Source organism: Tympanuchus pallidicinctus, unplaced genomic scaffold (assembly GCF_026119805.1).
Source record: "Tympanuchus pallidicinctus isolate F22 unplaced genomic scaffold, pur_lepc_1.0 scaffold3, whole genome shotgun sequence".
NCBI lineage: Eukaryota > Metazoa > Chordata > Aves > Galliformes > Phasianidae > Tympanuchus > Tympanuchus pallidicinctus.
The window spans coordinates 18,459,763-18,473,449 of NW_026294747.1; the positions used below are offsets into that span (position 1 = coordinate 18,459,763).

General features: G+C 46.2%; 1 protein-coding gene across 3 annotated transcripts in view; it reads left to right on the forward strand.

The window, feature by feature from the left end:
• Positions 1-13,687, forward strand: part of LDLRAD3 (low density lipoprotein receptor class A domain containing 3) — a 197,580-nt gene that overhangs the window by 6,973 nt on the left and 176,920 nt on the right. For all 3 annotated transcript variants that reach the window (XM_052693333.1, XM_052693332.1, XM_052693331.1), the window contains exon 2: positions 4,465-4,535. In XM_052693333.1, coding sequence (XP_052549293.1) covers positions 4,465-4,535 — 71 coding nt within the window. The remainder of the gene's footprint in view (positions 1-4,464; positions 4,536-13,687) is intronic.

Genomic DNA, 13,687 nt, shown 5'->3' on the forward strand with positions numbered 1-13,687 from the left:
TTTTCTGGCTTTCTGCCAGGGGAAGATTGGAGATGGCTGTGGAAGTCTGTACTAAGCTGCTGACAGTGCCAGCTGAAATGAGCCCGGCATGGCTGGGCTCCTCGCAAAGCCTCCTCTTTTGCTCTGACAGCGCTTTCCTGAAGCGCACTGCATGAAGGATGCCATGTGCCAGGTTTCCACCTGGAGGCAAAGTCTGTTCCCTGCCTCCCCCTCCTTGTTCGGAACCTGAACTCTTCTCACGATGAGTATTTAATTTCCCTTTGTTCAGGATAAAACGGTATGCAAAGTGTGCGTTGCCATGGATGCGAGATGAGCGCCCGACAATCCTCCCTTACCCAGGTAGATCCCAGCCAGGGGATTTGGTGTCCACTGGCACCACTGCTGGGGTGGAGGGAACAGCGAGCTCACAAACAGGAGAGAGAGTGAGTTTTTGCGTGATCTGATAGTGACTGGACAAAGGGAAATGATTTCAAACTAGAAGGGGAGATTCTTCACTTGGAGGGCAGCGAGGCACTGGCACATGCTGCCATTAAAGGCCAGTTTGGATGGGGCCATGGGCAGCCTGATCAGGTGAGGGGCAGCCCTGCCCACGGCAGGGGGTTGGAACTGGGTGGGCTTTGAGGTTCCTTCCAACCCAAGCAGTTGTGTGATCTTGTGTCTCTGTGATTCATTCTGATTCTAGGAAGCTGAGGCTCAGTGGCCAGGAAGTACATGTCAAAATAGTACTTTTTTTCCATGCCCATTGTACTTGACACGACGGCATATCCCTTCTTTTGGCAACAGTATGCTGTTATATCAGAGCATCAATTCGTCCTTGTAATTACATTGTGGCCTCCACAGACCTGAGCGAAAATCATTTCATTGAACGTCGTCCAAAGGGCACAGCCTCGCCACCGTAGGCTTGCACTGATGCCAGGGAGAAGAGCACAGACCTCCGTCCCGCTCAGACCACCGGCTCCGTGCCCTTGTGGTTCGGTTTTCCTTTGGGGCATCCCGCTCCGTGTCCCTGCACCCACGCCGTGTCCCTGGCCGTGGTGCAGGAGCCCCGCTGTGCTCCAGCCCCGCCGTCCTTTGTTGCCCTGAGAGCCACCGCAGCAGAGCCGCCTCCTTTCTTAACAGCTGGAATTGGCTTTAAATAAAGCTATTGTATTTGATCAGCCGCTTAGGAAACAATAATTTAGCATAATAGGGAAAGATCGTTAATGTTCAATGAACCTAACGCTCTGCTCCAGTTTTTTGCTGCCCTAGAGGGATGGAGTAAACTCTTTTTCCTTAATTGAAGACTAAATAGAATACGTTTCATTTTTCATTTCCAGCACTTTTTTCAATAGGCTTGCGATGTTCGCTAATGCGTGCTGAAAGGGGTGGGCTGCCCGACCGCAGGGGAAAAATTGATGGGGAGGGCTCAGAGCGTATGAAGACGCGCTACCCTCTGTCAGATTGCTCCCTCGGGCCCGCGGCTCCTTCCCTGGCAGACCTCGCACCGTAGGCCTCACGGATGGAGTGGAAGGGATGCGATGCTCCTTCCTGCACCCCGCTGGTCACGTACCCGCCTCCCCCAGGCTGGCCCGGGGACGGCAGTGCAGGACATGGGCGGTGGTGGGGGGTGGGGAGGGGAGTGCTGTGCTGTGCCGAGTGCGGCATCGCCGCTTTAAGGCTGAGGGAGGCGGGCGAGGCTCCGTGCCGCCCCTGCGCCGCCCAGGCGGGCATCGAGCGACCGCCCTGCAGCGGCTCCGGCCGGGGATGCCGTCCTCACGCGTGCTGTCCCGGCCAGAGAGGGGCTGGGGTCACTGCGAGCCCCTTCTGTCGCCGCCTGACCCTGTGCTCACTACTGTCTGTGCAGAACCTGCCCGCGCTCCTTTCGTATTTGATCCCGTGTCGTGAAGCGCTAACTGAACGCGGCTGGTTTATATTTACCCATGCTGAATCCTGATGCTCGTATCTTTGTTGCTGACAAGAGAAATGCTCTCTGACAGCTTTAATTTCGTAGAATCACAGAATCGTTTGAGTTTTTTAAAGGCCATCTGGTGCAACTGCACTGCAATGATTTTGATCAGGTGCTCAGAGCCCTGTCCATCCTGACCTTTGGAGTCAACCAGGAATGGATGATCCGCCACCTCTCTGGGCAACCTGTGCCAGTGCCTGACTGGCCTTACTGTAAAAAAATCCTTCTTCTATCCAGTCTAAATCTCCCCTCTTATAGTTTGAAACAATTTCCCCTTGTGCTCAGTTGCTGGTTGTGTGAGGGAGCCCCAGCCCCACGAGGAGAGCCTTGCATGAGTGTTCTTACTCCATTAGAATTGCTGGGAGTTTGATGGTCTGCAAGTCATCCGCATCACACACTGCTGGCTTCCCCCTGTTTGGACGGAGCTGTGGGCAGGGGGAGGTGGGATAGGATGGATTGGTTGTTGCACATACTTCACATTGTTGGCTTTGCTCAGACTGGAAAGGCTTTAGTAGCTGGAATTTCTTAGGACTAGGACAGATCATGTTGCCTGCCATGTGTGTGTACAAGTCTAAACCCCTGGTCCTCTACTCCCACAAAGGGAAGCCCTCCATGCGTTGCTGTACCCACTTGTTGGTGAATTAATACTTTGTGGGGAGACACCAACGCCAGGCAGCATGGATTGTTCTGAATAGCAGCAGAGCCATAGAGCAGGGATCACCCAAAGTGATCAGCAACTAGGACAGCATAGTGGCCGCAGCGGAGCCTGGCCATGGCTGGAGACAGGTCAGATGGAACCTGGACATAAATCGCTCTAATTTTACGATCAGTGTCTGCAGCCTCTCCTGAGAGGAAAAAATGTTCTTGTTTTCTGCCTCCATCCATCACTTCAGGGGTACGTTAATGGACCGCTGAGATGCTTCTTGGCTCGTTTAAGTCACTCTGCCTTCTGTCTTGAGTATAACTAGTCCCTCGGGACACTTGCCACTGACACTGCTTACAGGAAAAATCTATTTGGAAACAATCCTTCCAGCATACCATATGATGAGGGTTTAGGGTTTCCTTGTTTGATGACTTGGGGCACTTGTGTGAAAACATTGTTGCTTTTGCATTTTATCCCTCTCTGCTGTTTATGCTTGTTATGTCACAAGCTGATTGCTGAAGAGATAATTGTGCTGTCCAAAGTGGAGCATGCAGTACCTGGGAAGTCTGGTGATTGGCATTCCATCAGCACCATGAGCGTGGGAGAGGAGGGTAATGCTTTTCCTCTTCCTATGTAGGTTGTAGCTCTCTGAGACAGGAAGAAAGATAACGTCGAGACAAGAAACCAAATGCAGAGAGAGGGCCAAGGGGCCGCCGCACAGCAGCCCCTCTGGGCTGGTGTTTGTTGCTGCTGAGGAGCTGGCTGTGTGGTATTAGGGAAGCCCTGCTCTGCTCTGCTTTAACACAGACAGAGGAATGAGGTGGATGGGATGAGGAGCAATGTGTCTCTTCTGGACTGCCTTCTCTTTCAGACTTAGGTGGTCTTTACACACTCTGCGCCAAAAGGGGGAAAAAAAAGAAGCTATCTAAGGTATTTTGCTGGCAGATGCTTAAATGCCTTTAGGATTAGGTGGGGGGTTGAGGATTTACATTTTGGATGCAGGCATTTGATTCAGGGTTTAGTTATCTAAGCCTCCCTCTAGCAAGGTGTCAGCACATTTTTCAGATTCTGTTCTGCTAAATGATGTAGATAAAATCAGAAAATGCTTCTGGAAAGAGCCTTCCTTGGACTCTGCCTCAACTCTTTTATTTGTCAGTGAGTTGCTGCCTCTCAAATAAGAGCAACTATTTTTTTGTAGGGAGTAGCTGAAGCAAAGGAAGCAAATATTTCAGGTATTCTTGAAGTACCTCACACTTCGCTTTTTCTCTCCTGAAGCATGCATCCTTGATTGCTTCCTTAATTAGTACTTCTAAAGTCTCTCTTGCCTTCCATTTATAAATAAATCAAAATATAAATGCAGAGTACTAATTTATCAGGCACTCGATTCATATTCTAGAGAGCAAATTTAACACCTGAACATGAAAGAACTGAATGCCCCCAAAAGCTCCTAAGCTGATGACTTTGGTGGTGGCTGTGGAGCATCGTCAAGCTTCTCTCATAGGCCTGCTTCATTAGCAATTATCCAAGGAAGCTGTGAGAATAATGAATTGCCTGTGTAATTGCATTTATTTTTCATTCTAGCAAATCTCCCAGTTCACTTGGCAGCTTCTTTCTTCATTCTCTCCTTCCCTCCTTCCCTCCTTCCTTCCTTTCCTTAATTCACACTTGCTTGCTTTTTTTGTTCTTAGCCATTTTGTCTGAACAAAAGCAGTCCCACAAGGGCAGGCTAATGTATTCGTAACTTTGCTGCAACTTAGCTGATAGAATAAGCTGAAAAATTGCTACTTCCCATTGTTTCCTGAGAATCTTTGTTGTGCTTTGTGGGGTTGAAAGAAGTGCTGCCCAGTGACATTCGCTCTCCTTCCTTGCTCAACAGAACCTGTTGCATTGAACCCGGTCACGCTGGAGATGGTGGAAAGGCTTAAGATCAAGTTCACAGACCTCAAAGTAAGTTACCAAAGTGATTGCTTGTTTGAACATTTGCTTGCTTGCTCTTGCCATTCTTTCTCCTTGATCTATCTGTAGTACATTGTTAATGCCAATTTGAATATTGTATTAAGCTCTAATTAAGCCTGCCCATCAAAAAGACCCAGAAAGCAGGCTTCTACAGTGCCTGGTGTAAGTCACATTTTCCCCCTCAATTTTCTGACTACGAACATGCAGCTAGTAATTGTGGGTTTGAATTTTGGCTCTGAATGGCAGACAAGTACTTAATGAACTTTTACCATAGCATCTACCTTAAAAGCCAGCTTCAGTTACGCAGTGGATTAGAACAAACATGAGAAAGGACCAGTTGCTGGACTGCAGCTAAGGTCATACTGGATCATCATATAGAAGTCAAAGAAATTCTGCTCAGTTTTTCATGCAATGCCAGAAAATGTGCTAGAAATCATTCTGAGGAGTAACATGGTCTGGAAGAGTTAATATGACAAAGATGGCTAGGGGTCATTCCAGAAATAGAAGAAAAGTTACAATATCCTGAGTACTCCATCCTCTTCCTGACACTGGAGTAAGAGTCACCAATGGTTACAGCTAGATGAAATTCTAACTTGTTAAAGGTAGTAGAGATGCTAAGTCACGGCCTGAAGCAGTGATTGAGCACTTGGTGAGAAGGCAGGGCCAACCCAGGGGAGCTCAGGTGCAAGCAATGTACCTGAATGACCAGAAGGGGTGGAACCAGGATCTACCCCTTCCCAGACCTCATTTAAGAGCTGGCAGTGGAGGTGAGGGTGTCTTATTGGAGATCTCTGCCTACCTGAGGTCTTCCCGGGGTAAGCAGTTTTTTTTTTTTTGTTTTTTTTTCTTTTGTGTGTCTGCAGCTGCTGTGTTTGGGCTTGTTCTTATTTGCTGCAGCCATCCTGCTGCTATTGCTGTACTTTCCATGATGTTATAGTGTTACTGTAACCAAAAAGCTATAATGGCAGCGTCAAATTGTGTGGTTGTGGAGCTTCCATTGAGGTCTTGGGAGTGTGTGGTATTGCTCTTTATAAACAACCATAATAAAGGATAGGTGGCTTTGACTCCACAGCATAGTTGTGAAATAAAGCATACTGCTAGAGCTGAGGTTATGGTGCGTTTACAGCTTTTCATGAGGGTAAGGGAAAGGAAACTGGGATCAAGCATTGCAAAGATTCCCAGATATCAGAGTCAATAATAGCCTTGGTTTTAGGGAGATGTCAGAACTTTAGTGCCTTGTTTTGGTGCAAATAACAGGGTGAAAGAACAGTACGTTTTAGGGACCAGAACAACTGGCCTCTGTGACCCAACAGTTAATTTCCACTCACGACTGTGTTTTTTATTAACCACAATGATGACTTGTGCACTTCTTAGCTGTTCAGCACCTTATTATAGCACGTGTGAAGTCTGCGTTGTATGGAAGTTGTGTAGCAATGCCAAAACCACGCCAGACTCCTGATGGATGGAGAGGAATGTTGGCACTGGAGGTGCGTGGCTCCTTGATGCACTGTCCTGGTTTGTGTGCTGCAGTAAGAGATCTCAGGCTAATCAAGCTTTAATGCTGTGAGGAGGGGAGACTGACAGCTCTGCTCTAGCCTGACCTGTGTCTCAATGTGCTTTTGTGTCTGCATGCTTTTTTTTTTCCCCTTCCTTCCCCTGCTGTAATCCTTATGGAACATCCGCCTGAGCCAGAAACAAATGGCAGCTTGTTCCTGGGATGCGACGTCCTTGCTTGTACGCTCGGGTCCTGAAATCCTTCAGTGCTTTGTTCCTGTAGTGCTTTTTCCCCTCTAGCACCACAAGACTTGATTAATACAAATGCTGAATTCCCGCAGGCGCTACAGTTATTTTTAGCATTAACGTTAGAGCTCTGCGAAGGGTGGATGGAGATTTATGATTTTGTCTAACGTAAATCTCACAGCCTTCTCTTCCTGTGCTAGAAATTTGGATGGATTCCAATATTGCCACTACCCCCCAGTGCCTAAAATTGCCTTTTCTTTCTTTAATTAAAAAGTTGTTGGGGCTGGCAATTCTGCCTGGTGGCTGTGGGACAGGGTAGGTACCATATCCGTTCTACAGAGGTTCATGTTTAGAATTTTTGCTCTCACTTGTGGTTGTTAAAACTTTGCAAATCTTCATTCTGGAAAGAACTTTTGAGTGCTTTCTGTTCTGATAAAGGAGTGGAGAGAGAAGGTGAGGGGGTGGTGAAAGGCGCTTTAACATCTGAGCATGCAGCAGAATGTTCATGGTGGAAGCTTGCTTTATTTTCTACTACATTCTTTTATCTGCTTTTCCTTTTGCTCCTGTAGCTGATATCCTTAGGCTCCTCTTCAGCTGCTACTGAGCTTAGGCATGGGGAAAGGTGTTCTCAGTAAGAAACTTCAAGAATTAATGTGGCCAGATCGTGCTCTTCCCTAGTCTGTGAAGAGGGTGAACAGTGAAAGAGAGAAGCTCAGTGGTAGAGACGATGTGCAGTGTGCTGGTTGCTATGTGAAGTTTGACTAAATCCTACTACCTGCCCAAATAATAGGCTGGAGGTGCTGCACAGCCCTTTGGCACGAGCAGTGCTGTGGTGACCAGAGCTGTGCACATTGCAGCACAACTGGTACTTACTGTCTGCCCATGGTTGTTATTCCCACACTTTTTTTTTTTCCAAGTCAGGCATGTCTTATACCACAGCTGTTTCCTGGAGCATCTAAGTCTGATTTCCAGTTAACACCCCAAAACTCCACTTAAAATGAACTTAATGTGTTGGGGAGGCAGCTGTAATTGCCATATGTTTTCCAGCATGTGCTTCAGCATGCAAATGTGCTCAGGTGTGCCAGCTGGGAGCTGCTGTTTTCACCACATGCCCTCCTCCTGCTTGCAGACACCACTACAAAAACTTGTACTGTATCCCTCTGTGCCCTGGGAGAGCACATAGAAACAGAGCACGCTCCCTGTTGACAAAATCAGGTGCTTAGGAGAAGTTGTTACTGCCTAAATTATTCCGCTTTCTGGAAAGTAATTTCTCTCTTCTGTGCATTTTCTGCAACCTGCATGATTACCAGCAATTATCTGCCTCTGCAGCAGCGTTTTGGGAAGCTGTTTGGTGGCTCTGGATGCAGCAGCAGCAATAGGAGAGCATCGCACCTTCCCCTAGGCAGGAGCAAGGAGCGAGGTGGCTGTGCCAGCTGCACCAGGCTCGCTGGCCAGGCTGTTTCCCCATGCAAACATGAAATCAATACGCTGCAGCAATTAACTAGACTTCATAAACTTCAGCTGGCAAGCTCTCTGGAGTTGATTCAAAAGGGCAACAACAGTTCCTGGCTTGCCTGAGAGAGAAATAAGCTCAGGTTATTTCTTTTGTTTAACTGGTGAGGAAAACAGAAGCCAGCTGAAAGGGGAGAAGACTTAACAACCTTGTATCAACCTCAATTTAAGGAGGGGAAAAGAAAAAACAACAAAAACAGAAACAAGACCTTCTCTATATCTTCTTCTGTGCCTCTGCTACAAGTGGAGAAATCAATCTTCTAAACATCCAAATAGAATTTAAAAGAGATGTCCTTACTCCCTTCTATCACCAGCACCTTTTGTGTAGGCTTTTGTGAGTAGATTCCAGTAGCTTCTTGTTTGGCAAACGGTGATTCATTTGCCCAAAGAGCTGAAGGAGGCAAATGCTGTTTTGACAAGCAGAGAAAGCCGTCAGGCTCCTTTTCCCTGCAGGCGCGTGTGCTTCGTATTCCTGGTGCCAGATGATATTTGACATTTAATTTAAGACCCTCAGTGCCTGTGTATAAAACTTTACTATGATAACAGCGCTAAAGCAGCAGAGTGTTATATTGTTATATTTGATAGTCTTTTCTCCTTTCCTAGCTCGTCCGCATGCCTGGTTTGGGCTGAAGGATCTGACTTGAATTAGGAGAGGAGACTTAACCCTGAATTTTTATGAATTGAGGAGACCTGACTTGCAGATAATGATCTAATAATGAATCTTCTTCTGGCTCGGAGATCTTTTCCTGGCTTGCTCCTGAGATGCCAGGAAGAATTTATGCAGAGAAAGAGGAACGGGTTGGGGATAATATCAGCTGAAGAGAAGGACCTTCTGTTTGTAATTCATCCAATTACTCATCTTCTCACAAAGTAGCACATACTCTATTGATCAGTAATGCGTTTCCCAGAGGAAAAAAAGTAGCACTGACAATATTGACAAGGCTGTGTTTGTATGAGGAGAGGTAACTGGATTTTTATTTATTTTTAAATCATGTTGGTCTTCATCAGTGGCAGTAGCATGCTTGCAGCAGCGTGGGCTGAAGTAGGTCCTTGTAGCACATCTACCCTAAAGCAGAGCTTTGTGCTGCCAGCTTGCGGAAGGGCAGCTGAGGCTGAGAGAAGCAGAGCTTGGGCAGCTGGCTGAGCGCCAGGTGTGGATGTGGGCCCTGTCCTTCCCTCAGACTGCAGGGAGCCCTGGAGGAGGTAAGAAGATTGGCCTGTTGTCTTCTGATCCTGGGCAAGGTGGCCAGATGCTGTGTGTTGTCGAGGTGCTGAGAGCTCCTAAATGTTATCCTTAACAACTCCTCTGGTCGTGTGAAGAAAAGCTGGGAGATAAGTAGCTGAGCTCTTATTTTCCATGTCCTGACCTCTACTTCATTTTACAAACTTCCCCCTTTTGCACTTTGTCTGAGCACTGAGTGGTTGCAGCCCCTTCACGCTCCAGTGTTAAAAGAATGGGTAGTCCACCATATTCTGTACAAGTCTTTTTGTAAAGAAGACCTGGCTCTTATCTCATTATGGGGTTAAAAGGGACTTCGATAAATGTAAATGCATCTGAGACAAATGAGTTCTGGGCAGCCCAATCTTGTTGGTTTTTGTTTAGCAATTTGCCACATGGGGTTTCAGGCTGATTTTTCAGCGCAGAGATGGTTCCTGTGTCAGGAAGTTTAGAACCATGGTGGAAACTAATATTTTTTTTTTTTCTTCTTTTGCCTTTCCCTGTTTAAAAAATACCCTGCTACTGCGGTCAACGTGAGTGCTCTGTCACTTGTGTTAGCTGAATGAGGAGTAAACACTGTGGTGAGCCATGCTTTTAATGTGCTGATAAAAATACCAGCAGCAAGCCTGCGCTGAAGATAGTGCTCGTGCTGCTGCTGGTAGAAAGCATCTAGGAGGGAAATTCTTAAGGGAAGAAAACATTTTTTTTTTTTCCCCAGAGGCTCTGGGATCTAACATGCTTCCAATGAAGAAGTTACATATTCAGTCCTACAGCAGAAAGCAGATAGAGGAGATGGATGATGTTTGAAGTCTTCTGGTTTAAAGTGAGTGGGCATGGCAAAGTACGGAGGGAAGGATTTCCTCTGTGCAGAACAAACATTGCACATCAGTGTTTAAAAATAGTGCCTGCCTGCACAAAGGCCCTCAGCTCCTTGTGTCACTTCCAGCCACCCACTTCTCCGTAATTGGCTGGAGTGCAGTTGTTTCTCTCCAGCTCTTTGCAGTTGATAAGAAAACTGGGGGGGGAATAAAATCTGTTGTTGTTGAGCAGCCCTGAGGCTCGGATGTTGGTGTGTGAAGTTGGCTCTGGTAAAGATAGCAGGCAATGGGGCTGCCTGCAGGCTGCTGTGGCCAGCCAGGTGGGGTGTCTGGAGCAGAGCATAGAAACATACTGAAAATGCAGATGGAAAGGTGCTTTTTGGAGTATGCAAGTCTTTCCATCGGGACAGGATCATTTGTATCTGCCATTTCCAGCTGATGTTTGTGTAACTTGTTATAGAAAACCCTCAGTGATGGAAATTCCACAGTTTCTTTGGGAAGCCAGTGCAAGTCTGTTGCTGTCCTGTACAAGAGAAAGCTTTTCCTGATGTCTGTCTTAAATATTCCTGGCTGTAATTTAAGCCTGCTATCAGCTCTTGGGTACTGTTACTGCTGCAACTTCCATTTTTCATGACTAACTATAGCAAGGACTTATTTCTTATCAATAAATCACTTGCTCAGTGTTCCCACTTACAAAGATGCCTCACACCAGATGTTCTGATGTGAACTTCAGGTTAATTCATTAAATAAAATGGTGGAAAAGTTGGTGGGCTGTGGCCACAGTGACCTAGAATAATCAGCTGTGTTAGCAGCATTAATTAGGATATATTTCAGGCCATGGAATTACTGGACAGTACTATGGCTTATGAGACAGCAAAGCAGAAAGAAGACATATGTCAGTTTTTGGTGCAATTGACAGACTGCTGTAAGATGATTTTTTTTCATTGCCTGAATGAGACATAGTGGATAGTGAGCCAAAAATGAGTGAAACTTGAGATCAAGCAAAGAGGTATGGAAAGGGCTTATACCACTTGATACAGCCGTGGGGAGCCATGACTCACACAGTCAGAGATGGTGTTGTAGCATTTGCTTTGGATCTGTGTAACTCTGGTGTGACTGAACTGCTAACAGCAGCATCTGCAGAGAGGTGTGTATAGTACTCCATTGCCTCTTCAGTGACTTATATTCTCAATGGGGATAATAAATCACATAATTATTAAATTTTATTTATCTGTATTTTCCCTTTTGGAACTATCTTGAATTTTATTTAGTGCAAAAAGCAAGGAGTGAACAAGTGATGGGACGTGGTGTAGCTTTTGTCCTTACTTGGGGCTGTACTTCATCAATGGGGTGTAATGTACTGTGCAGCAATCACTAAATGGTTGTAATATACAAACATCCTGTCTGCTACTGTTTCACCTGCACTAATAGGCAGGTAGAGGACATACCATTTTGGGCCTGTTCCCAGGCACGATGGCTAATCACAGAATCTCAGGGATTGGAAAGGGACCTCAAGAGGTCATGGAGTCCATCACCTCTACTAAAGCAGGTAGGCTGCAATAGTTTGCACAGGTAAGCATCCAGGTAAGTCTTCTCTATCTCCATAGAGGGAGACTTCACAGCCTGTCTGGGCAACCTGTTTCAGTGTTCCATCACCCTTACCATAAAGTAGTTGCCATAAATAAAGGGATATGCTCCAGCAAGATACAAAATGTAGACTGAATGTCTATAGAAAATTAAGTATCTCTCAGCTTCAGTGAGGAAGGATTCTTCTTCATTCACCCTCATTTCTATTGGCCAGTCTAGCTAGTATTCCAAGCAAGTGGCCATCAAAAGGTGGAGTACACATTGTGCTAATGAGATGCAAAGCTGTTGGTAGCAACCTCACTTATGAGGGAGCTAAACTGCATTTTAAACAGATGAACTTGGGTATTTGTGAAAGACTGCTCCTGAAAGCAGTGAGAGTGGAGAATGTGTTTATTTGGCTTGCTTTTTGCTCTCATGAGTGCTTGGAACAGGAACTGAGAAGTTTGTTTGTCCTGTAGCATCAGTGCCTAAAAGAGCTCGTGGGATTATTCTGCCCTCTGTCAATGACTGAGCGAGGTGCAAAGCAACAGAACAATGCTGGAGCCTGGAGATGTGAACTCAGCGTTTCATCAGCCATAAACTTGGCCTGACCCAAGCGAGTCACTCAGGCTTGCCTCTGTCCCCACAGGCTGCAGAGTGTTTGTCATTTCACAGCACCACAGCTGGGATGAAGGGCTCTGTGTTGGTTCTCTCCAGCCATGCAGTTACTTGTGCAGTTGCTGTGCGTACCGCTCCCGGTATTACAGGATCTGGTGCTATTAAGCGGAAGCTTTCCTTTCTAGGAAGTAGAGTGGTCAAACTCTTGAAGGGATACAGCTTCAATAAGGGCATATACCTTCCTTTGTCCAGTCAGAATTAATTTGTAGCATCAAAAAAGAAAAAGGAAGCTCGATTGTTATGTCAATCCTCTCTTTGCTGGAGAGAAGCTTTGCAAGGAGCCAGCCAGACTGTGGGGTTGTCTGGCACTGCACAATATTACATCCAGTCAGAGTCGTGATGATTTTCCCAACTTTAAAACAGAAACGTGTATTGATCTTAGTTGCCATAAGAGCCCCATTGTGGTTATCAGCAGTAGAACTGTGCCGTGACTCTGCTTTGTTGTCACTCTGACTGCTGCCACCTGAGTGCTGGATGAAAGCACCTCCTGCCACCAGCCAGGAGATGGAGAAGAGAGCTCTGCTGCACGGAAGCGCTGCCACCTGCCTGGCAATCATTTTCCCATCTGCAGACACCCAGTGTGAGTGGCACAGATCTGGTGGAGTGGGGCTTGGCAACATCTCCCCACCCACTGCTGGCATCTTTCTGCCTTCCCAGCAGCGGAACACAGAACAGCTTTGGCAGGATAGACCCAGATCTTTCTTTTTTTTTCTTTTTTTTTTTTTTACAGTCAGTTATAATTTGACAGACTGCTCTTCTTTTTTGAGGAACACAAGTGAAAGGAAGTTGTGTTTTTGGTTTTGGTTTTTTTCCTGCTGTTTATAAAGTAATGAAACTTGGATGGAACCTCAGTGAGTAGGGAAAAGGCACATGGCTAGCTTGAGGGCTTTTCTCCGTAGCATCATAGGAATGGATCCTTTCCAGGGAATCATTGGTGCCAAAGTTTTTCTAACAAAGAACACGTTACATTCTCACTCTGGGAAGTCCCCATGTAAGTCCCCATACTGGGGAAGAGTGGTCACCAATTCTGTGAGTTTTGTTGTAGGTATGAGTATCCTCTAATTTCCCAAATCACTGCTAAATTAACTATACAACTGTTGGTGAGTAATGTGGCAGTCAAGGTTGCTGAAAGTTGCAGGGTACCAACTGTAGCACCGTGTGTCAGTAGCTTTAACGTGCAAGGTGTGGTGCTGGCATGTTGCTGCCATTTCCCTGACTTCTCAGGAAATGCCTTTACAGCAATCTTACTGCACACAGTTCTTTTTGGCAGGAAGCACTACATTCAAGTCCAAACCAGAAATGCACAGTTATTCTCTCAATCTCCCAGTGTGGAACAAATTTCTAGATGTGAGCTCTGTGAGCATCTGATGCTTCAAAAACAATTAGGTGATGAGCAGCTACCCAGTAAGTACCACTGAGAAACATCACTGTCTGTTGGTCTCTTTTTCCCCCTCTCCCTCCCCATCCCAATGAATGAAAAAGTAAGCTGAAAATAATGTAAGGATTGTAAATTCTCTCCAGGCACAGCCCTTACTTACAGTAATCAGGTTTTATTTTGGGAAGGGCTCCGTGCAGAGGGTATTTTTGGCATTCAGTTCCAGTCACCTAAT